This window comes from Ranitomeya variabilis, chromosome 6, assembly GCF_051348905.1.
Source record: "Ranitomeya variabilis isolate aRanVar5 chromosome 6, aRanVar5.hap1, whole genome shotgun sequence".
NCBI classification, from domain to species: domain Eukaryota; kingdom Metazoa; phylum Chordata; class Amphibia; order Anura; family Dendrobatidae; genus Ranitomeya; species Ranitomeya variabilis.
Window position 1 is genome coordinate 410,816,210 of NC_135237.1, and position 25,771 is coordinate 410,841,980.

Genomic DNA, 25,771 nt, shown 5'->3' on the forward strand with positions numbered 1-25,771 from the left:
TCATCGCTGGATCGGTGTGTGTGACACCGATCCAGCGATGCGTTCGCTTGTAACCAGGGTAAACATCGGGTTACTAAGCGCAGGGCCACGCTTAGTAACCCGATGTTTACCCTGGTTACCATCGTAAATGTAAAAAAAAAAAAAACCGTACATACTCACATTCCGGTGTCCGTCAGGTCCCTAGCCGTCTGCTTCCCGCACTGACTGACTGCCGGCGGGAAAGTAAAAGCAGAGCACAGCGGTGACGTCACCACTGTGGTCTGCTTTCACTTTACGGCCGACACTCAGTCAGTGCGGGAAGCAGACGGCTAGGGACCTGACGGACACCGGAATGTGAGTATGTACTGTTTGGTTTTTTTTACATTTACGATGGTAACCAGGGTAAACATCAGGTTACTAAGCGTGGCCCTGCGCTTAGTAACCCGATGTTTACCCTGGTTACCCGGGGACTTCGGCATCGTTGGTCGCTGGAGAGCTGTCTGTGTGACAGCTCTCCAGCGACCACGCAACGACTTACCAACGATCACAGCCAGGTCGTATCGCTGGTCGTGATCGATGGTAAATCGTTTTGTGTAACGGTACCCTTACACACTGATTTCTGCTGGACTGTTACATGTTTATGGATAGATAAGAATTAGGCATATTGAATTATATTTTGCCCTATCCATTGTTTTCAGTGGGGATAAGCCACCACCAGATATGTCTGATAATGACACACTTAGGCTACTTGAGCCTGCATATATATGATGGTATCGGGAAGAATAGTTGTCAGGTGAACAAGCACCTGACAGACTTTTATTGAAAACGTAAAAACACCTTTCCCTTTGGCCTTGAGTCCATTATTGTCCCTGTACAGTAGGAAACATATTGTGCTTTATAATCTAAGATTTGAGGAAATTGATTTGCAGGCCCCTGGTCCAGGAGCCATGACTACAGCGCTGTAAACCCCTACCACATGCCAGCACCTTGAATTATTACCAGGCACCTGCAACGTCATAACTATGTCATGATGTACATTGGGACCTTGTGGGCCTACTGATCAGTAAACGTGCCCAATATACCTACAGGTAGACGGCAGTTTACAGTGCTATGATCTGACTATAATGGAGTACTGACGTGGCCGCTGGACGGAGGTCCTGTGAATCGACTCTAGTGTGATTTATAGTCCTTATCTCCAAACATATAGAAATAATTTGTGGAAAACAATCTCCCTAGTCCACCCAAACTACTCTCTATGTTACAGTTATTATCTTTAACTTTGCAAATACCAATAGAATTAGAAAACTTGAAAAACATTAGTGGTGAATTTTCCCCCAGTTCTATTAATAAAGAGATTTTGGTAAAATTGAAAAGGCTATTTTATTTACAGGGCACCAAAAGTAAAAGCGGATCAGCCTGTAACTTCATTTTCCACTTTGATTTTGAGCATCATTCCAACTCTAGGCCTCCTTGGGATATTGTGTTGTGATTTATGTTGATCACTTTTAGGTTTTATTGTTCTTAACACATTCCACTATGTAATGAATAAAGGTTTACAACTGGAATATTTCATTCAACGATATCTAGGATGTGGGATTTTAGTGTTCCCTTTCTTTTTTTGAGCAGTATATATATATATATATATATATATATATATATATATATACTGTATATATATCTTTATCTCTCTCCAGGGAGTATACTTTAAAACCTACATCTACCCCTGGATATGCGAAGCTGTTGGTAAGCATACCTATGTCACTTATGTAGGATTCGAATGAGAGAAAAATTAGAGTTAGTTTTTTTGCTATTTGTTCACAAAAAGTGGATATGCTGTTGATGTTCTGTGCAGGATTTACAGGTGGAAAATCCTCAGTGTATGACAGTATTAGCTATGTGGATGAGATTTCACTATATACTACCAAATATCAAGTTTTTTAAAAAAGAAAAAAATAATATAACTACAGTATATGTTTGTGTTCACTAATTTTAAATAGATACTGACTAACAAAGTCAGTATTTATCAAAAAATCTTTATTTTATGTACCTCATTTTCAAAAGAAGTGTCCCACCAACTTGTGGCTTCTCACTGATCCCTCTACACCACGTATGCTTCTAATGTGCATGCGCAGGCGAAGAGACCGGAAGCGCTCTGCTCCTGGGTTTATAGTGCTACTTTATTAGAAGATTTCTTCCTTCTGTAGCGTCACTATTTATCATTTTCACACTGGTCTGAGTTCTAATTGCAGTGAAAATGTATTATTAACCTTTTCCTTATTGATTTTTTAATTATTTATATTTAGAATTTGGTTTCTTTTTTTAACAATAACATATTAAAATAAAAAAAGAGAGGGACAATCTTTCACAAAAGATACTCTCTAAAAACTCATGGTAGAAGCACGGAAACTAACCCACAGTACGGGTTTTAAATCTACATATAACTTATGCAGCTTTTGCAGAAAATCTTCAGCCGAGTGCAGATTGCTTCCCATGTGGATGAACCCTAAAATGGGATGACCTGCAATTCCACAATGAGCTTACATAACATTTTAACCACATTTAATGAATATAAACCAACCTTTGGTTAGAAAGTGAAATCAGATTTCCAGTAACAGAAGTCTTAAAGATCTTAGTGACAAACTTATTTCAGTTTTCATTGTTGGTCTATTGTCCCAGAGAAGAACATCCCATATTTCATCAATGTGATTTTCTTACATGTTTTTAGACATCTCAGTGGATCATATTTTCGTAGTCTGGGACTAACATACTGATGACTCATATGTTGGATGGGTCATCAATATCAGATTGGTGGAAGTCCAACACCTGGCACCGCCACTGATGAACTATTATAGGCCCCAGCGGTGGCTTAAAGGGAATATGTCAGCAGGTTTTTGTTATGGAATCTGAGAACAGCATAATGTAGGGGCACAAAGCCTGATTCCAGAGATGTATCACTTACAGCACTCCTTGGTGAAGTTCTGACAGAATTCTGCTTAGGTCAGAATGTTGAGCTGTGTATAACCACTGATTGACATCTTACTGTGTACACTGTGCATTGTCGGCAAATTGCTAATCAGTGGTGGGGGCGGGGTTATACAGATCAGCTGGACTGGCTTGCAAGTGAGACCTAGTCAAGCAGTGATAATCTCCTGCTGATAAAATACTGATTGTATTGAAACTTTAGCACACAACCTAAGAAGTGACACATCACTGGAATCAGGCTTTCTGCGATTACATTATGCTGCTCTCAGATTAAATAGCAAAAAACTGCTGACAGATACCCTTTAATATAAACAATGTACGGAGACAGAATGGGGTGACATTGTTTGGTGGCTGCTCCTGGATATCACACCTTCTCTAACAGCTGTTGGGTTTTGGACGCCATCGGATCTGATATCGATGACCTACCCTACATATTGGTTATCAGTGTTAGGCCTGGACAAGTCTTTTGAATCCCTTTTACCATGTGAACTGTAAGAAAATTGACCCATGTGCGTTTCTAGAATGGTCCCCTCGAGAAATAAGTGATTCTCTGTGTATTATAACAAAATGCAGCACTTTTCTATTGAACACTGAGTTTATATAAGTTATGCTTATACATGTGAACTCATTTTCATAGAAACCTGCAATAATAGAGCTTTCCACAATCAAAATAAACAAGTCACGCCAGAATCATTTCAACACTAAAGTCTAAAACATACATGCCAGTTGGCAAAATGCCTGGATAATGTACGACATATCCCCTGGCAGAAACACTCACGGCCTATGGAAGAGGCACCCATTATTGTGTCTGTAAAGAACATATTATAAAAAGTGAATACTGAAGTAATGACAGATGGTTTACAAATGTTAAATATGCGCACAGAGGAAATGTTTTAAAAAAATACAAAAACCATTACAGATTATCTACAAATAGATATAAAAATGTAACTGTACAAGCTTAGTGGTTCCTATACAAAAGGACAAACAACAGCTACGGTCAAGGTTTCTTTTGAGATGCTGAGTAAAGCATTCACGTCACGCTTCACAGAGCTTCTGGAGGCAACAATGCCACCAATGAAAGGGTTCAATATCCATCCAGCAGTAAAACGGCCAACATTACGTGTAAGCAATAATACTTGTAGAAAGAACAATCAATAACGGCCTAGGATCTGGCACATTCTCAGCTCTCTGGTAGTGTTTTACCTATAAAATAGAAAAAAAAAACTTTGTATAAATTATATTCCACCAAGAGCAAAAATAATATGCTCATTCACGGTCCACAGGTTTTCTCCACAGATGTAGTGTTGTCGTTCCAAAGTACCCATGTCTTCAGAGTCCATCATCTCAAGCAACGTCAGTAATAGTCCATAGCAGCCACACTGCCCTCAGTCCCATGCATTCCATCAGTGCGACTTGAAGGTGACGGATTTGCTGCACATCCATTGTTCTCAGCTGTTCTTGGGCTTTAATATCCATTCTGCATGAGGGTTTACATGATATACATCCAGCATATAGGTATCAGGGTCTAAGCAGTGTTCTCCTAGAGAAAAGAGTCATGGAAGAAGTGTCAGATGGAATAATACTGATGGCAATAGACCACAGTAGTGGCCACAATTCTGCAACAATTACAGAAAACAAAATCATAAAATGTTTCACATTTATATACAAACCAATTGTGATAAAAGAATTAAGGGAACCCGTCACTGGATACCAAACCACAGGTAGCGTGAATCAGAAAAAATAGATGATCCAGTAGCTGCTTTGTTAGAAAAAAGTTCTTGATGATGATTAAGAGCTTTTGTTCGAAACACGTAGACCCAATGCTCTAATGTTTATTCTCATGTTTTTGTCTGCATACCAATTTTGAACCCATTAAGTGTAAAATTTTAAAAAAAGTTTTTCTAACACAGTGGCTACTGGATCATCTATTTTTTCCTGCGTATTCCACCTCGGAACCGGCCTGGAGCGATCTGTGCACTGCACCTTAGTTGGAATTCTTCCTACTCCGATGAGCTGATGATTTTCCTTCCCCGTTGTGTATAATATACTTTTTTGATCAGCTTAAATCAGAGCCTTGCTGTACAAATGCAGCCAGATATTTTTTTCTATGAAGCGCTCTAGTGATTGATATGTCTTTCCCTATGTGCACACATGAGTGAGACCGGTCAGTCATCTAGAGCAGTGTGTGGAGAAGCCAGCTGGGGAAGTAGAAGACTATTTTCATCTCAGGCTTTGGTCCCTTGTTGGATCTTTAAAGAATATATCCTCTGAAACAACAGAGCATTTCAGAGAAAAATATACCTGTGGTTACAATGGTGCAGCGAAGCTCTGATTAATGCCACCTGTGGTTTGGGTAGCATGAATCAGCTGACAGGTTCCCTATAAAGTGTGACATATTTACCAAACAGTGAACATTGCCCTCACAATTTTACATTTTTGGCAAAAATCTTGTTAATGCATATTCACACTATTTATATGATTGTTAGCATAGCTAATTTGTTCTATGAATGTAACAATCTTGTCTAAAATGTAACTGTATAGCTGCATTTTCTATTTACTCTCTTAATTTTTTTTTTTTCATATCTTGGAGTGCTACTTCCTAAAATACAAGCGTAAAGAAGTTGTCCAGTACTTTATCACTGATGATGACCTATCCTTAAGATAAGTCATTATTGTCTGATTGGTCAGGGTCTGGCACCTGGCACCTCCGCCGATCAGCTGTTATCGGTGCTGGCAGACGGAACTGGTTAATTGTGGAAATGCTTGGTCTTCTGATAGTAGCCATGGCTGGGTACTACGCATCCACCTGCTATTGATTTGAATACGAGGCAGATTTGTAGTACCCGACCACTATCATAAGACGGAGCAGCTCCGCAATTGAGCATTTCAGGCTGGCACCACTGTCGACAACAAAAACAGCTGATAGCTGCGAGTGCCGGGTGTCAGACCCCGACCTGTCAGACATTGATGACCCATCCCATGGATAGGTCATCAATAGGGATGAGCGAGTATGCTCGTTCATCACTACTCATCAATGATAATGTAGTGGAAAACCTCTTTTGTATAAATTTAAATATATATACACGGCTCAAAAAAAAAGGGAACACTTAAACAACAGAATATAACTCAAAGTAAATCAAACTTCTGTGAAATCAAACTGTTCACTTAGGAAGCAACACTGTTTGACAATCAATTTCAGATGCTGTTGTGCAAATGGAAAAGACAACAGATGGAAATTATTGGCAATTATCAAGACACACTCAATAAAGGAGTGGTTCTGCAGGTGGGGACCACAGACCACATCTCAGTGCCAATGCTTTCTAGCTAATGTTTTGGTCACTTTTGAATGTTGGTTGTGCTTTAACACTCATGGTAGCATGAGACGGGCTCTACAACCCACACAAGTGGCTCAGGTAGTGCAGCTCATCCAAGATGGCACTTCAATGCGAGCTGTGGCAAGAAGGGTTTACTGTTTCTGTTAGCGTAGTGTCCAGAGGCTGGAGGTGCTACCAGGAGACAGGCCAGTACACCAGGAGATATGGAGGGGGCTGTAGGAGGGCAACAACCCAGCATCAGGACTGCTACCTCAGCCTTTGTGCAAGGAGGAACAAAAGGAGCACTGCCAGAGTCCTGCAAAATGACCTACAGCAGACCACAAATGTGCATGTGTCTGCACAAACAGAAACTGACTCCATGAGGATGGTCTGAGTGCCCGACATCCACAGATAGGGGTTGTGCCCCAACACCATTCAGGACGCTTGGCATTTGCCACAGAACACCAGGATTGGCATATTCGCCACTGGTGCCCTGTGCTCTTCACAGATGAAAGCAGGTTCACACTGAGCACATGTGACAGACGTGACAGAGTCTGGAGACACCATGGAGAGCAATCTGCTGCCTGCAACATCCTTCAGCATGACCAGTTTGGCAGTGGGTCAGTAATGGAGTGGGGTGGCATTTCTTTGGAGGGCCACACAGCCTTCCATGTGCTCACCAGAGATAACCTGACTGCCATTAGGTACCTAGATGAGATCCTCAGACCCTTTGTGAGACCATATGCTGGTGCGGTTGGCCCTGGGTTCCTCCTAATTCAGGACAATGCCAGACCTCATGTGGCTGGAGTGTGTCAGCAGTTCCTGCAAGATGAAGGCATTGTAGCTATGGACTGGCCCGCCCCTTTCCCAGACCTGAATCCGTTGAACACATCTAGGACATCATGTCTCGCACCATTCACCAACGTCACGTTGCACCACAGACTGTCCAGGAGTTGGCGGTTGCTTTAGGCCAGGTCTGGGAGGAAATCCCTCAGGAGATCATCTGCTGCCTCATCAGGAGCATGCCCAGGCATTGTAGGGAGGTCATACAGGCACCTGGAGGCCACACACACTACTGATCATCAATTCATTGTCTTGAGGCATTTTCACTGAAGTTGGATCAGCCTGTAACTTAATTTTCCACTTTGATTTTGAGCATCATTTCAAATCCAGACCTCCGTGGGATATTAGTTGTGATTTACGTTGATAATTTTTAGGTTTTATTGTTCGAAACACATTCTACTAAGTAATGAATATGCAAATTCTCTCTTCAGAGAGGAAGAGGACTAGAACTCTAGTGCCACCTATTGGAAGTAGCAATCCTAACAGTCAATGCCGACCCTTTAACGAGCCTTATAACATGATCATCTGAAGAGACAATTTACATATTTCCCAGAGGAGCATTGCGGCTTTAAGTCTCCTCATCTCGACATGCTTAACATGTCACTCTCTGCAAGGAGAAACAATACTTCTTGGATCCCGGTCAGACACCTCTCTCTCAGCCAAACCAGATCTCCACTTTGTACTGACGAGGGGCAGTACCCCGAAACACAGTGTCTGCAAATTGAGATCTGGTTTGGCTCTTATCCTAAGTCATGTGATAAGGCTCGTTAAAGGGCCGGCATTGACCGTTAGGATTGCTACTTCCAATAGGTGGCACTAGAGTTCTAATATTCTTCCTCTCTGAAAATACAATTTGCATATTTCCCAGAGGAGCATTGCGGCATTAAGTCTCATCTCAACATGCTTAACATGTCACTCTGCGCAAGGAGAAATGATACTTTATGTAATGAATAAAGATTTACAACTGGAATATTTCATTCAGTGATATCTAGGATGTGGGATTTTAGTGTTCCCCTTATTGTTCTGAGCAGTATATATATATATATATATATATATATATATATATATATATATACTAAAGAGGTTTTCCACTACTTTATTATTGATGACCTTTCCATAGGATGGGTCATCAATGTCTGATTGATGGGGTGTTAGGGGTCGAGTTCCCGCCTCTGCAAAGGGGGAATCTCGGGCCATCTCCACTGCGGTCTCCCATTCTTCTCCTGCCGCAGTGGAGCCTGCTCAGCGGAGACATCGGACCCAGCATCTCACTCAGTCTGACTCTGTGCAAAGGGTTACTGCTGCCTTTCCAGCTTTTGCCATTGTAGCCAGTACTGGGCAGCGGTGAGCAGATGTCTTTGGGACTAAGTCCTGCATTTCCCCTTCTGAGCATGCCCAGGGTAAGATCTCTCGTTGGAGATCAAGGGTCACATGCTTAGATACTGAAGCAAACCCCATTGGTCCTCTAGGAAGGTCCTGAAGGTGCTCAACTTCTGTGGCAGCCTCCCATTGGTCCTTCTGGGAAGGTCCTGTACTTGCTGCAGCTATAAAAGGTGCAGTTGACTGCACGGCCATGCGCTAGTATCAATTCATGTCATGAGTTTTGCGCCAGTGTGGTCATTCATGTGTGTATTCAGGGCCCCGGCTGAAATAAGCCACTAGAATACCGGCACCTCCGGTGAGGAGATTGTGTGTGTGTGTGCATTCAGGGCCCCGGCTGAAATAAGCCACTAGAATACCGGCTCCTCCGGTGAGGAGATTGTATGATTGCCTCTTTGACTGCATGACCACAAACTGCTATCTGCTCGGCAGTTGCTGCGTACTCCTGTGAGCTAAACAGGACACAGTGCTTTCTTTATAGGCGACTCTGTGAAGTAACAGAGTTCGCTTCTACCACCATATAGGGCCGCCATTTGCCAGCAGTAGGTTCTCTCCTGCACGGTGGACCCTGGGCTGCGAACGCACCAAATATCATCTCACTATTTACTTGGTGCGTTCCGCCAGCCCTAACATGGGGGTGCCGGGTGTCAGACCCTGACCAATCATCGTTTTCATTGTCAATGGTGGTGGCCGGATCTGATCAATTGTGGAGCTGCTCGGTCTTAGGCTGGGGTCACAATAGCATAGAATGCGGACGAGTGCTATGCGAGAAAACATTGCACAGCACTCGGCCCAGTATTAATCTATGGGGCTGCTCCCATCACTGTTTTTTTTCTCAGGCGTATTCAGCGTGCCAGTAAAATCGCAGCATGCTGCGATTGTACACGTATATTGTCCGAGTCTCGCCAATGCAAGTCTATGGGTGCAAGAAAAATTCGGACGCCACACGGACCACCAGTGTGACTTGCAAGAAATACACACACATTCTACTCTTTTCAGCCCATTGAGCCCTAAAATTAAATGGGGAAAAGCAGTGAGAAATGTAAAACCATACGGATGTCATACGGATACATACAGTACAGACCAAAAGTTTGGACACACCTTCTCAATTAAAGATTTTTCTGTATTTTCATAACTATGAAAATTGTAAATTCACACTGAAGGCATCAAAACAATGAATTAACACATGGAATTATAAACTTAACAAAAAATGTGAAACAACTGAAAATATGTCTAATATTCTAGGTTCTTCAAAGTAGCCACCTTTTGCTTTGATGACTGCGTTGCACAGTCTTGGCACTCTCTTGATGAGCTTCAAGAGGTAGTCACCGGAAATGGTTTTCACTTCACAGGTGTGCCCTGTCAGGTTTAATAAGTGAGATTTCTTGCCTTATAAATAGGGTTGGGACCATCAGTTGTGTTGAGCAGATGTCTGGTGGATACACAGCTGATAGTCCTACTGAATAGACTGTTAGAATTTGTATTATGGCAAGAAAAAAGCAGCTAAGTAAAGAAAAACGAGTGGCCTTCATTACTTTAAGAAATTAAGGTCAGTCAGTCCAAAAAATTGGCAACAAGCAGAAGAGACTTGTTTGGGCTAAAGAACACAAGGAATGGACATTAGACCAGTGGAAATCTGTGCTTTGGTCTGATGAGTCGAAATTTGAGATCTTTAGTTCCATCCACCGTGTCTTTGTGCGACGCAGAAAAGATGAACGGATGAAATCTACATGCCAGGTTCCCACCGTGAAGCATGGAGGAGGAGGTGTGATGGTGTGGGGGTGCTTTGCTGGTGACACTGTTGGGGATTTATTCAAAATTGAAGGCATACTGAACCAGCATGGCTACCACAGCATCTTGCAGCGGCATGCTATTCCATTCGGTTTGCATTTAGTTGGACTATCATTTATTTTTCAACAGGACAATGACCCCAAACACATCTCCGGGCTGTGTAAGGGCTATTTGACCAAGAAGGAGAGTGATGGGGTGCTATGCCAGATGACCTGGCCTCCACAGTCACCAGACCTGAACCCAATCGAGATGGTTTGGGGTGAGCTGGACCGCAGAGGCAAAAGGGCCAACAAGTGCTAAGCATCTCTGGAAACTCCTTCAAGATTGTTGGAAGACCATTTCCGGTGACTACCTCTTGAAGCTCATCAAGAGAACGCCAAGAGTGTGCAAAGCAGTCATCAAAGCAAAAGGTGGCTACTTTGAAGAACCTAGAATATAAGACATATTTTCAGTTGTTTCACACTTTTTTGTTAAGTTTATAAATCCACATGTGTTAATTCATAGTTTTGATGCCTTCACTGTGAATTTACAATTTTCATAGTCATGAAAATACAGAAAAATCTTTAAATGAAAAGGTGTGTCCAAACTTTCTGCCTGTACTGTAGGTGCAAGAAAATCTCATCATCGCATTGCAAACGCATTACACACGGATGACCATATGGAGAACCTTTGTTCGACTCTCAGCAGGGAGACTCGGACCGATTTTCCATACGTTTAGTGTGACCCCGGCCTTATGATAGTGGTCACGGACGGATACTACACATCCACCTCCTATTCAAATCACATGGAGCCACTTGCCTATTTCCCATGTGATCTATAAAAGAATATGACATAAATGTAAGGAATAAAGTATTTAATAGATAAAGTAAATGGTTACATGGTTCACAGTGCTTCTTTTGTATGTTTAGCCTTTCGCTCTACTATATAATACATGGCCAATGATCTCCAGCATTGGAGCATGTCAACAGAACGGTAACTTGAATATCCCAAGCACTTTACCCTTCATATCAAGTAAAAGCAACTTTGGGCCCCCATCCGCCACCAGCAGCGGGGTAACCACAACCTACATATTTTCTCTCAGTGAGTACATTTTTTTCATGCTATTGTGCATAAGAGTAAGGGGAACCGCATACTCCCTATTGTATAGTGTTATCTTTGTACAGAAATTGATTTCTCTTTTGTTTTGACAAAATATAATTGACGCATCTATTAGTTTGTCTGGCCCTTTTAGGTTATTTCAGAATATTTATGCCTTTATTTATGCATTGATAATTTTTTAGTAGATGTCTATTTGTTATTAGAGAGAACGGATATGTTAATCTAACCTCTCTACACTAGAAATCGTTTAGTCTGATGAATCAATTGGCAGACGCAGTAAGTAGTGCTGATATTGCATTAAGCCTCACCAAAGATTTCACAATGAACCTGGTAATTACAGAATCATTTATCATCTCTGATTTACAGATGCTCCCAGCATTGGAAAATGTTGCTCACTGTGGTTTGTTTGGTTAAAATCCAAAATCATGGCTATTATTAAGCCGCAAAACAGGAAAAAAGGCATCAGATGGAAAAATAAGTTTAAAGACCTGGACAGAACATTAGAGGAACTCAGAATGATGTTCTAGTATAATTAAAATTGTTTTAAGTTACAAAGACCTCAGGTTACATTATATCCAGTGGTCAACCATATTCAATTTCCAGGCCTGATAAAGTGCCGATCACAGTGACGACATAGTGAACAAGGAGCAGCCAATGGCCGCTGCTGTTTGAGTGAAGTGCATGTACTGATTAGTAGCAGTATAGTAGTATCTAACTTCACAGTCAAAATGACTGCACCTCCCAGCAGTTATTTTTCACCTGTTATGCACATACTACTTATTTTTCCATAAAGGGAACTTGTCAAGATGATTTTACTACTGAAACTAGCATAATGGCTGTACAGAGTCAAGTTGAAAAAGAAAAATGGTACTTTTTTTGTAATAATTCAATGTCAGTGCTGAGAAAAGCTCCAAGCAGCTTACCCTGGAAGCACCTTAGGAGGACATTTACACAACCCTAAAACACTGGATGGATTACCTGGTCTTCTAATAAAAGTCTGCAGTCACTCTAAGTGACTGCAAACTTTTGAATTCTTACTGTGTGTGCATGGCACGCTGTCAGGATTCTCTGGTATTATAAAAACTTAATTTCAGCTCACCTAGTTGATCTATGCTCATCCACCTGGGGCTCAGACACCGGCCTCGCCCTGGCCTCACATCAAGGATAATAGATAAAATTGGAGTCCAGCTCAACAGAACTGGATTTTTCTTTTCTTTTTATTTTTCAAAAGAAATTATAGTGCATACAAAAGAAAAATGTACATGGTCGACATGACCCAGTAGACACGTTTCGACTGCACTAAGCAGTCCTACAGTGTAGTTGAAAAGCGTCGACTGGGTCATGTCAACCATGTACATTTTTCTTTAGTATGCACTATAATTTCTTTTGAAAAAGAAAAGGAAAATCCAGTCCTGTTGAGACAGACTCTCAATTTTTTCTATTATCCTCTGGTATTGCTGACGGGAGTGGTCGGTCGTGTGGCCCCAAGTATGACATTTGCATACTTCCAGCAACATAACGACTAGACATGCTCGGCCTCTCTCAATTCAGTTGTACTTCAATCGCATACTTTCAGTCACATGACAGCTCGATCTCGCCAACAATCCTGACAACGTTGAGTGCGCAAAGGGTGAGGATTTAGTAGTTTGCCCATCACATGGAGTGCACACATTTATCAGAAGACTGGTCCACTCCTTTAATCTAACTGTAAAATTTAGCACAGCAGAGGTTCTCATTAAAGGGAACCTGACATATCCCCCATGCCCTCTCAACCCATCAGCATTTGTATATTTCTTGCTAAATACCTTGCCTAACCAGCCCTTTATTGTGTTTGACACCTAAACATTTGTTTAAAAAAATTGAGTTTATAAAGACTTTTTTTAATGTAAATTAGCCTTTTGACTAGTGGATGTTGGGCGTTGGCTTCCCCGGACTAGTCCTCCCACTCAGCATGTTATCAGGCCCCTGTGGGTGGGATAACATGATTTGCAAGAGGCGACATCATGGTCAGCTATCTGCAAATCTTGAGCATGCGCACAACTTTCTTCGCCCATGTGAATGCGCATGTCTGAAAGTGAATAAGCCATTGCGTTTAGGTGTCAAACACGATAAAGGGCTGATTAGGCAGGGTATTTAGTAAGAAATATACAAATGGTGGGTTGGAGGGCAGGGGGACTGGTCAGGTTCCCATAAACTATAGCTGCCATAGGACAGTATAAATGACATTGTAAGATATGCAACACAATGGTTGGGACTTAAGGTACCGTCACACAGTGCCATTTTCATCGCTACGACGGCACGATTCGTGACGTTGCAGCGTCGTAAGATTATCGCTCCAGCGTCGTAGACTGCGGTCACCCGCTGCAATACACGGCGCTGGAGCGATAATTTCATGACGTATTTGCGATGTAGAAGCCGTTGGTTACTGTGCGCACATCGTATACAACCTGTGTCACACGATGCAATCATGCCGCCACAGCGGGACACTAGACGACGAAAGAAAGTTTCAAACGATCTGCTACGACGTACGATTCTCAGCGGGGTTCCGGATCGCAGTAGTGTGTCAGACACTACGATATCGTAACGATATCGCTAGAATATCACGAATCGTGCCGTCGTAGCGATGAAAATGGCACTGTGTGACGGTACCCTAAGTACTGTACCTTTTAGGGTAACAGCATTTAGCCTGGACTCTTACATTGTAGACAATAATTATGGCTCCGTCAACCAAGCTATGGAATCATACTCTATAAAATTAGCAGGAAATCATTCTTACCTATGTTTCCTCCAATTTCATATAAACTTTGGTTGAGTGATTTATCAGAAGTGCCATGGCTGAAAAATAAAACACCATTTTAAGCTTTTGATTTGAAACATCTTTATGTAGTTTTTCTTTCATTCTAAATATGTAAAACTGCCTATTGTTTGCAAATTCTTGGCCCCAGCTGTTGTTGCTGGCATGTCTATGATGTATTCTCTGGAGAGTACTACTAATTAGTTCCAGATTTCTAACCAGACATTCTGGCATAAAAATTGTTGGTTCCCTTAATATTACTATAATGAATATGGCTTTCAAGAAAGATTCTCAGTTAATTAAATAAAAAGAGAAAGCCAGATGTCACCAACAATCTCTGCACCGAGTTTACAGGCAAATAGACAAAATACTAAATTAGTCTTTAGTAGTAAACTACCAAATATAACATCACCAACTGCAATGCCAATGTAATTTGGTCAGCCAATGATGTATATCTATATAAGATGTCAGTCTGCCAGTCAATATTGTTGGCCTTCTACATTGTGGTGCATGAACTAGGTAAGGTATGACACTTATCTAGAAACAATTAAAACTTAGCACAAATAACAAAACAGGACCCCAAAAATAAATATAGTTGTGCAACACCAGTCACCATGGATGCTGCCAGTCCCTTTGTTAACAGTCCTTAAAGAGTAGCTAAACATAATATACAAATTATATATAATTAATAATTATTAGTGATGAGCGAATATACTCGTTACTCGAGATTTCTCGAGCATTCTCGGGGGTCTTCGGAGTATTTTTTAGTGCTCGCAGATTTTGTTTTTCTTGCCGCAGCTGAATGATTTACATCTCTTAGCCAGCTTGATTACATGTGGGGATTCCCTAGCAACCAGGCAACCCCCACATGTACTTATGCTGGCTAACAGATGTAAATCATTCAGCTGCGGCAAGAAAAACTAAATCTGCGAGCACTAAAAAATACTCAGAAGACCCCCGAGAATGCTCGAGAAATCTCGAGTAACGAGTATATTCGCTCATCACTAATAATTATCTATCTATTTATATACAGTATATAACTTTGTCCATAGAAAGTTATGAAGCTTTGTAAATCACATTATTAAGAGATTTATCTTCATGCCTGTAAAAAAAGAACACACTAAAAAATGTACAGGTATGTAAGTGGCTTTCAGGCCCCTGCTTGTCACCCATCTATCTGACCTGCCTTCAGCTGTTATGATATAAGAATATGCTCATTTGGAGTACAGATGATTGCAGTGAAAGTCTCAGATCAGCACCCGAGTCTCATTATCTCTGCAGATAAGCTACAGCAGTAGATTGTTCTCATAAGGGCTCGCTCACATTAGCATATGTTCTCTTATATGAGAGAATCGGGCAGATTATACTAATGACACTCGGCTCAAACTCTGTCAGAGTGTGATCTGAGTGTCATCGCATCACAGATGTGGAGAAGATGGAGAACTTTATTTCTCATCTTCTCCATTGTTTCGGTCAGCGTAAACCAGACTGCACTTGGATGACAACACTCAGAAGAGGTGACAGGTGCCGACTCTTTCACTGCCATTATCGGTACTCCAAATGCATATGTTCCCAAATCAATATAGATAAATGCAGGCAAATGGACTTAGGAGAAACAAAGGATTGGAAGCCACTTACAAGCAATTTTATTACAGGAATGAAGGGAAATTGCCTAATAAAATAATTAGCAGAGTTTCATACCTTTCCATGATGTACAAAAATGTAAAAAAAAAAGTGAACGTTTAGTTATTCTTTAAAGTTAATACTTTTGCCCTTTCCTTTGCTCTAATTCATCCAGTTCTTGTGTAGAACTGTTTCCCTTCGCTCCATGCTTGAAGTGAATGTCTGTGGTAACTGCTGAATAAACCTCCTGGTATATTTATGTAGGGTGGCCATAGACCTCCCAGTCCGTGACTGCCCATTTTATGCAATGAAAGAGTGGGCAGATCCAGACTGGTGATTTGTCTAAATGTAAGTTATTGTAAAAGGGGCTTAGAAGTAACTCTGAAGCCCCCAAACAGGGAGCAAAAATCCAAACTTCTGGGTTAATAAATGTTTGCATAGAAACTGTAGATAAATTGGTGAAAGATTTTTACCAAGACTTCTTTTGCGAGCTTGAAATGATTGACTACCCTGATGATTATTTGGGCAGACATCCTGCCTCCTCTGTAGCCTCTATCACTACTCCACATAATAAGCCGTTTCTGGAAAAAATAAAACAATCCCCTTTTCTATTCCTGACCAACTCTGTAAGGCTAAGTACACAGGGGTCATTTTTGCAGCATTTTTTCTGCTTGGCAGGAAAGAAGCTACAGCAAAAACGCAGGTTTTGCTGCGTTTTTGGTACATTTTTTTCATGCGTTTTATTCAATTCGATTCAATGGGTGAAAACTCTGAAAAAAATGCTTAAAGAAGTGACATGCTCCATGTCCAAAAAACCAAGCTCAAACTACTGATGACAAAAAAACAATGTGTGTGCATGAGATTTCTGAAATCTCATAGACATAGCTGGTACTGTCAAAGGCAGCTAAAAATTAGCATTAAAAACGCATTAAAACAAGCAGCAAAAACGCTCGGTGTGAACTTAGCCTTACTGCATGTAACCATAACATGCGGCATGAAACCCTCAATATTATGGGATTCTGTAATAGGTCCTCTGTCTAAGGCACCTTGTAGGTTCATGTGATATTGCTTTTATTCTTTAGTCATCATTTTTAACCAATTATAGTATACTAAAAGACAACATATCATCTTATAACATAAAAATGGCAAAACGACTGTGTAGTATAAAGGAAACGTAAAAGGAAGGAAGCACAAGGACAGATCACCACAGCACCTGTTTTCGCACTGAAACCGTGCCAGGATGTCTTTGGCTTTTGTCCGACTGTTCAGCTGGATTGCCATGGAAACCTTTGAGTGCAATGGAGCATAGACTCTTATCACTCCTTCAGGTACATCACAGTGCTGAAATATAAAGGCAGGACAGAGCTGTGATAACCACAACACAGGACGGCTTTTCTTTTGGGGCTTAGAGGTGATGATGGATGGAGTAAAAATTAAATCCAACAAGAAAATCTTGTAACACCCAAATACTGGCTTCCTTAGATCCCTGGTTTACTATGGGGATGGTGGGACTTAAATGGAAACACAGGTGAATAAAAAAGGCAAAGTTTGATCAAAGCTGGGAATTTACCAAGATACATTACATTATCAATTATAAAGCTTCCATTAAAGAGAACCTGAGATGTGAAAAAATGCTATTAACCTACAGATATATATATAGGGTTAATCTGCAGGTTAACAGTGTTCTGAACCTGACCGACGCCGGCACTTAGACCCCACTGCTGGGAGGAAATGAACGTTATTTCTCTTGGTAATGTTCTGGTTACAGTCACGGGTGGCATTGGAGCAGGTTCAGTCACCACTGTGTGTATAGAGAGTGGCACTGCGTGACAGCAGCTCAGCATTAGGGTCGGCTTTGAGCCAGTGCCGGTGACGCTGTTACAGGATAATTTCCTCCTGACAGCGGGGGTCTAAGTGCAGGTGTCGGGCAGGTTTAGAATGCTTTTATCTTGCAGATTAACCCCATATATCCAGGTGAATAGCATTTTTACAAGTGACAGATTCCTTTTAAGGTCTTCACTAGTGATGAGCGAATGTGCTTGGATAAGGTGTTACCCCAGCATGCTCGTGTGCTAACCGAGAGTCTTCGGTGTGCTCGAAAAATATGTTTGAGTCTACGTGGCTGCATGTCTCACTGTTTGTTAGGCAATCCCTGCATATGTTGCGGTTATCAAATAGCAGCGAGACATACAGCCATGGGGACTCAAACATATTGTTCGAGCACACCAAAGACACTCAGCACCAGAACATGCTCAGATAACACCTTACCCCAGCACTTTCGCTCATCACTAGTCTTCACTAAATATGCATGAGGAAAATGAATAAAAATCATGTTCAGCACCATGAAGAAGAACATACTTCTCAATGTACATTACATAAACTTAAAGGGTTGCTGCATTCTGTCATTAATAGAGGGGTACCAACAATTTTGACCACATGTGTACTATCCAATCTAGATATCTTGTCACCACATTAGTTAAATGACCGTTCCATACAGTTACTAGCTGACATTATCTAACTTCCTGTTGTATTTTCCAGCTTAGTTCCATAGACTCTTTTGTTTAGTCTGGTGCATATTCTTATATAGATGGCTTCTGGTCAGTACTCTAAACATTTACATGGATCTGTACACTTCCTTTAAACTAGCCCTTTGGTAATTCATACTCTAACGTAGAGGTCCAAGTGAGGTCCAAGTGAAGGACCCCATGCATAGTATGTCACAGTTGGCTCCACCCAATGTCATTGGCACAACTGGTCAACATGTCTGATGTCTAAGGGGTCTCTCGACTCTTCCCTGATAGATAATGTTGGGGTAAAGAATAAATGGGCAGTTTAACTTTGATACCCCGATTATTTTAGTCTAAGGAGAGATAAGCTGCCACAAGACCTGTCTGGCAGCAGTTTACTACCCTCTCCTCTTTGAAATATAAACAATCTGCTAAACCGAGTATTCATGAGTATGGGGTGTGCCCATGTCATGTCTCTGATTAATACGTGATAATAAAACAGATAGCTGATATACTATAAAAATGTAACGCAAATGGGGTCCCTACAATCCTTGATAATAGATGTTGGGATAAATAAGAATCGGGTGTGTTGGATTTAAACAGGAAGTTTCACCAGTTTTGGCATTTGAAACGGGCCACAACCTAGAATAGTGGCTACACAGCTGACTAAAATGTCTTTTTCTTTTCTCCTTTCTCCTTTCCATTGCAAAGATCTCAGCTTGTAAAATTTAGGTTATAATTTATAATTAGCCAAGCAGAGCATTACCAAAGATTTGGCTCTGGGGACATTTTTCCCCTGCATAATGTTGACCAATCATAAGCAGGAGGCATCATTCAGAGAAATAAAGAACAAGCCCCAGAATATCAGTAGGACATAATTTCTTTTGTGAGATGTAATGGCAGACAGACCTACTTTAAGCCCAAATCTATGCAGCTACTGTTTAATGAGTACATGTGAGCTTAGTGTCATTACAAACTCCTCTATGTTTCATCTGAGGACAGTCAGTGTGGGAAAAGGTAGTACATCAGAGCTGAATGTCATTACAAACACCTCTGCAACTGCATCTCTCCTCTCAGCGCTGTCAGCTCTGTCCCTCACTCCACACTCACTGCCAGGAGAGGAGATCTGGAGGTGTTTGTAATGACAGTCAGCTCTGTTGTACTGTACACAATAGCTGCAGAGATCAGTGAGGAGCAAGAGCAGGGCTGTTTATCATTACATGTCTCTCAATAGATAGCATGTTCTTATGACCTTCTGGTGACATGTTCTTTTTTTCCCTGAATGATGCTTACTGCTTAGAATTGGCTAATGTCATGCCTAAAATTGGCATTCATAAAAAATGTTGCACCGCTTGTCCTCTATTGCCTCTGTGTTGACATATTTAATGTTGACTCGAGAATGAGCTGAGAATCTGTCAGGTCTTTCAACGAGTCCTCCTATGGACAACCTTCTTAACTTTCTATGTAATGAATTGTAGTGTGCGTGTAAAATAGTTAATATCAAAGTAATCACTGTAAATCACAATGTCATACAGTATAAGGGAGGTTGAACAAGTGCAAAATACTGATAAACATTCACTTACACTTACCCTTGACAAAGGTTTTGAGCTTGCATATTTTGGCCAAAAATGAATGAACGCTTGTGTGCATTTATAATACTAAGAATCCTCCATCCTCATGGATGACAGTTGCATGAATGACTCTTCAGTATTTGTATCTATGCAATTTCCTTCATATGAATGTGAATTCACACAAATGGTAATATTCTGTCTAAGGTCAGAAGATTCTCCTCACCTCTCTTCTTTCAGGTCTTTCACGCTCCATTGTCTTTCTCCTCAATAATTTCCTTACACTTTTATCAAAAATAAGCTGCTTCTTGGTATTGTTCAGTGCTGCCTCGTTCATTTTCCGCACTTGTGAAATAAGAAAGGCTGGAACCTATAAACACAGAAAGTAAACATTAAGACATCTATAAAATAGATTGTACCATATCAGTTTTTTACAGGCTTGATGTTATACATAGAAGTAATAGGTAGACTCGTATAATTTAGTAGAAAGATGTCCTGTGTTCACATGTTGAATTTTTATACTTTTATATCAGAAACTCAAGGGCAAACTTGGTTTGCATTACAAATGTAGTTGCAGTTGTTGCCAAAAGGCATGTAGTGGTGTGATGAATGTTAAAGGTTTGTTCCCAAAATTGTTATCCCCTATTCATAACTTGCTGATGACTGGGGGTCTGACCACAGGGATACCCAGCTATCCTGAGAATAGAGTTCTGGAACTAAGGAACTATTCATTCACTGTCTATGGGGCTGTTGGAGAAAGCCAAGTACAGACATCGGCTATTTCTGGTAGTTTCATAGAAAAGGAATGGACCGGAGATCGAGCATGCACACTCCACAAAAGATGGGGCTCAGGTGTCAGAGCTTCATTCTTGGGATGGCTTTAGGTTTCCAGTGGTTTGACCCTTAGTGAACAGCAAATTAACACTTATTTTATGGTGAAGTGATAACTTGTGATTTTTTGAATAACCCATAAAGTATTGCTGGAAGACTATACAATTGAAGCAATAGGTAACATACATTTTTTGTTTCACTGCTGGAATGGTATCACTAATGTAGGTTCCTTGTCCCTAGTATTATACTTATCAGCCGCCGTCTTCTTCTGTTCTCTGCACCACTTCGGTCGTCTTCTGCATTTTGTTACTTACTTATTGGCCCCAGAGTTTGCTGGGTGAGCCAGCAAATCATTTCTCAATGTAAATCTATGAGACCCAGAACGAGGCTCTCAGACTTGCATTGATGACTTGTGACTAGTGATGAGCGAGTGTACTCGTTGCTTGGGTTTTCCCAAGCACGCTCGGGTGGTCTCCGAGCAGGGCCGGCATCAGCACCCAGCGCACCCGGGCAAGTACCGGGGCCCTGAGCAGGCAGGGGGCCCACTCGGCGTCGGAGACACTGGCGCGCTATAGTGCCGGCCCCCGCGAGTGGACCCCCACCTGCTCAGGGCCCCCGCACTTGCGATACTTACCTCTCCCGGTTCCAGCGCTGCAGCATCTTCCATCCTCTGACTGTGACGTTCAGGTCAGAGGGCGCGATGACGTCACCAGTGTGCGCCCTCTGCCTGAGCAGTCGCAGCACAGAGAGCAGGAAGACGCCGACGGTGAGGAGTCCAGAGCAGAGCAGCGTCAAGCAACGAGAGGTGAGTATTTCATTTTTTTATATTTTTTTTAAATATTTAGTGCAATATATGGGGACCATCAGAAGGGGCCCATATATGGAGCATTATATGGGGCTAATTCTACATGGAGCATCTTATGGGGCCAATAATATAGGGAGCATCTTATGTTGCCAATTCTATAGGGAGCATTATATGGTGCCAATTAATATACAGCATCTTATGGGGCCAATTCAATATGGAGCAGTATAGGGGGCCAATTACATATGGAGCAGTATATGGGGCCAATAATATATGAAGCATCTTATGGGACTAATTATATATGGAGCATTTTATATGACCAATTATATATGGAGCATTATATGGGGCCCATTATACATGAAGCATCTTATGGGGCCAATTATTTTTGGAGCATTATATGGGCCCATTCTGTATGGAGCAATATATGGGACTCAGTATACTGTATGGGGCCGATCATATACTGTATGGAGCATTATATGAGGCCCATTATATATGGAGCAATAGATGGGGCCCATCCTATACTGTATGGAGAATTATATTTGGCTCACTATACTGTATGGAGCATTATATGGGGTCAATTCTGTATGGAGCAATATATGCGGCTCATTCTGTATGGAGCACTCTGTGGTGCCCATTATACTGTATGGAGCATTATATGTGGCTCATTATTCTGTATGGAGCATAATATTGGGCTCATTATTCTGTTTGAAGCAATATATGGGGCTCATTATTCTGTATAGAGGACTATGTGGTGCCAATTATACTGTATGGAGCACTATATGGGGCCATTATACTGTATGGGGCAATATATGGGGCTCATTATTCCGTATAGAGGACTATACTGTCCGGTTTCTGAGCTAATGTAGAATGCACAATATATATCACTCATGTAATGTACGAAGTAAGTGAAATCTTTGGCATTGTACTATACCTTTATTTCTCTGCCGTATCGGTGCATTATGAATTGTGATATATGTTAAAGGGGCCCACTGCGACTCTTTCACCCAGGGCCCATGAAAACCTGGAGCCGGCCCTGTCTCCGAGTATTTGTAACTGCTCAAAGATTTAGTTTTTGTTAAGTCAGCTGCATGATTTACGGCTGCTAGCCAGCCTGAGCACATGTGGGGGTTGCCTGGTTGCTAGGGAATCCCCACATGTATTCAAGCTGTCTATCAGCTGTAAATCTCCGAGCAGTTACAAATACTCGGAGATCACCCGAGCAACGAGTATACTCGCTCATCACTACTTGTGATCATTACCTCCGGTCAGTCAGAAGTTGCGATCACAAGTAATGATGAGCGAGTATACTCTTTACTCAGGTTTCCCCGAGCATGCTCGGGTGGTCTCCGAGTATTTTGGCGTGCTCAGAGATTTAGTTTTCGTTCCCGCAGCTGCATGGTTTGTGGCTGCTAGACAGGCTGCATACAAATGGGAATTCCCTAACAAACAGGCAACCCCCACATGTATTCAGGCTGTCTAGCAGTCACAAATCATGCGGCTGTGGCGACAAAAACTAAATCTCTGAGCACGCCAAAATACTCGGAGACCACCTGAGCATGATCAGGGAAACCAGAGTAACGAGTACACTCGCTCATCACTAGTCACAATAAGGCGGAGAGGGACTGGTGTGATACCGGGAAGAGCAGAAGATGGCAACTGGTAATTATATTACTAGAGCCTGGGAAAATACATTATCAATATTACTCCAGTGGTGTATTAAAAATAGTGCTGGAGTGGTGCTTTATCAAAGTGTTGTATAACATAATTAAACTAAAGCCAACCTATAACATTAGTAGATTACACATATCCTAACACTATTCAGTGCAAACTTTCCAGTATCCTCCTGGTAAAATTATCTTTTGGAGCTGACCAGATTCTCTCAATATATGTACATGCTGTGCTTGGCTAAGAGGGCATGTGATGTTTATATAGAGTGAAGTAGGTCACTAAAGAGCAATTTTAGGAGAAGCTTCCCTTCGATAATAAAAGTTACCGGTAATTGGATGTGTAAATTCAATATGTCTGATCCTTATGTCCACCGCTACTCCAGTACTTGACAGACTGTTTTGATAAAGTAAATTTATAATTGGGTCTAAAACATCGCATTCGTGCAATGGAAAATAAATTATGGTCATTCGCTTTTAGAATGTGAAATTCATGTTTTATTACATAAGAACCTCTTACTAGTTCTATAATCTTAACATGAAACTGTTTTTCTCACCGTCCATAAAATGTCCTGATACCTAATTAAAAGTCGAACAATGTGTGCCGTAGATGCTGCCGCCTTCATTTCTTCTTGGTTGGCACTTTTACCTTTGGAAATAAACAGGTTTGGTGCAAGGATCATAGATACATTCCACAAACTCATTTTGTTTTTTTCTTCATTCGACACAACTTTTTTTAGGAAGTGAAGTAAAGCCTAATAGAAAAAAAAGAGGATAATATTTATTTTTTTAAATTATGTATCTTATTCTTCATCGGAAAGTTCAGTTTAAGCAACAAAACATAGACACCCAGCATCCCAAGGTACCCCCAACCAAAACTTCAAGTTGCAAATGCACATTTTGTTTCCAATAAAATAACTAGGTTCATTGTAACAGTTCATTGTCAAATATCAAAGATAAGAAAATACATTCCTCGAAAAAGAGAAGTTGTCTATTTCCCTACAAAATTGACAAATGTGTATGCTAATTACAATGGATAAAACATTTGAAAAGTCCTTTCGAGAATTTTTAGGGTTAGTAATAATCAGATAATATTTCAGTTACCAGTGAAAGATAGAATATAACAGGTCTTCTCTGTGTACAAATTACATATTTTCACAAAGTGACTCCCTCTAAACTAAGCAGAGGTTGTAGCTTTTGGGTATTTTTATGAAACCAAGTGATCAAATATATTACAGTCCTTTCTTTAAAGAGGTTGACCACTGCACGGACAACCCATGCTATGTTCCTCCTTATAAATTTATAACAGTTATACACATTTCTGGTGCGGTCACCGTTCCAGTTGTGTTAATGCCGGCTCTCTCGGGGCTCGCATGACATTATTGTGTCTTGGTATCCCTGCGGCCAAAACAGCAATCGTTTCACTCTCCCCTTCTACGAATGTAACTAATGCCTAGTAGATGTGATAGAGCAACTCAATCTCTCACTTCCTCCGCATGTCTGTTTTGTCCATAGGAGAGGAGAGTGAAGTGTCCACTTGGCCAGAGAGATCGTGTGACATATCACGGTCACATGAGCCCCAGGAGAACCAACATTAAAAACACTATAACAAGGACTGCACCGAAGGCATGTATAGCTGTTATTATGAATGAGGGCTCGCTCACACACTAAGAGAATCGAGCTAATTATGCAAATGACACTTATCTCAAACTCTGTCAAAGTTTGAGCTGAATGTCAGTGCACTGTGCTCCGATTCTCACAGCACTGGTGCGGAGGAGATGAAAGAAAGTAATTTATCTCTTCCAATGCCGGAGCCTGTGATAATCAAACTGTCATCCGAGTGCAGTCCGATGATTCACACACACCCATAGATTTGAATGGGTGCGCACGATCCAATTCTTGGATGCACTTGCAGCATTCTGTGATCTTTTTCTCATTTATCTGCACTGCCCCATAGTATAACATTAGACCGAGTGCTAGCTGATAAAATATTGGATAGCGTTCAACCGTGTTATATGGCAGTGTGAGTGAGCCCTAAGAGTAGAGTTGAGCGAATTTGTTCAGATTTGGTCGCCGAATCTGAATTTGCCATTTTTGGGCCATATTTGAACCCTATTCGTGTTGAATGTATGTTTGATGATTGGTTCCGAACATATTCTCCAGAAATCTTTACATTCTGCAAACAGAAAGTTCTAGTGTTAATATATTCTCCTACCAATATTTTGCAAAACAAAAGAAACTTGTGAACCTTGGACAGTTTTCCTTTTCCTTTATTGTATTTATAATATAGAGTCCATGCAGTGGAGTAACCTAAAGCGCCTAGGCCCCAATGCAAAATCTCCAAAGAGGCTCTCAACCCATAGTCATTAACACTAATAGTATTCATATTTTCATGTGAGCCAAACAAACCTTTGGGGACCCAGACTCCAGGTTCCAGTTGTGAATGCAACCCCTGCACCTATTTTAGTTATGCCTTTGGGTCTATGTTAGATCTTGTGAAGGTTTACCAGATTATATATGCATAAAATGGATGGGGAACCTTTCTTATGGGTCTCATTGCAGTCTGATTGGTTACCACTATGGTATGGACACCAC

The 25,771-nt window shown here is 41.2% G+C and overlaps 1 protein-coding gene across 4 annotated transcripts in view; it reads right to left on the bottom strand.

Annotated features, from left to right (window-relative positions):
* Nucleotides 1-1,889: 1,889 nt before the first annotated feature.
* ARHGAP28 (Rho GTPase activating protein 28) overlaps nt 1,890-25,771 on the bottom strand; it is a 271,890-nt gene continuing 248,008 nt past the window's right edge. For 2 of the 4 annotated variants that reach the window (XM_077270232.1, XM_077270229.1), the window contains exons 11-15: nt 23,734-23,931; nt 20,106-20,249; nt 17,018-17,145; nt 14,164-14,222; nt 1,890-4,501 (exon numbers count right to left, since the gene is read on the bottom strand). In XM_077270232.1, coding sequence (XP_077126347.1) covers nt 4,410-4,501; nt 14,164-14,222; nt 17,018-17,145; nt 20,106-20,249; nt 23,734-23,931 — 621 coding nt within the window. In that variant the 3' untranslated portion in view covers nt 1,890-4,409. The remainder of the gene's footprint in view (nt 4,502-14,163; nt 14,223-17,017; nt 17,146-20,105; nt 20,250-23,733; nt 23,932-25,771) is intronic. The other 2 variants (XM_077270230.1, XM_077270231.1) reach the window with 1 other exon arrangement.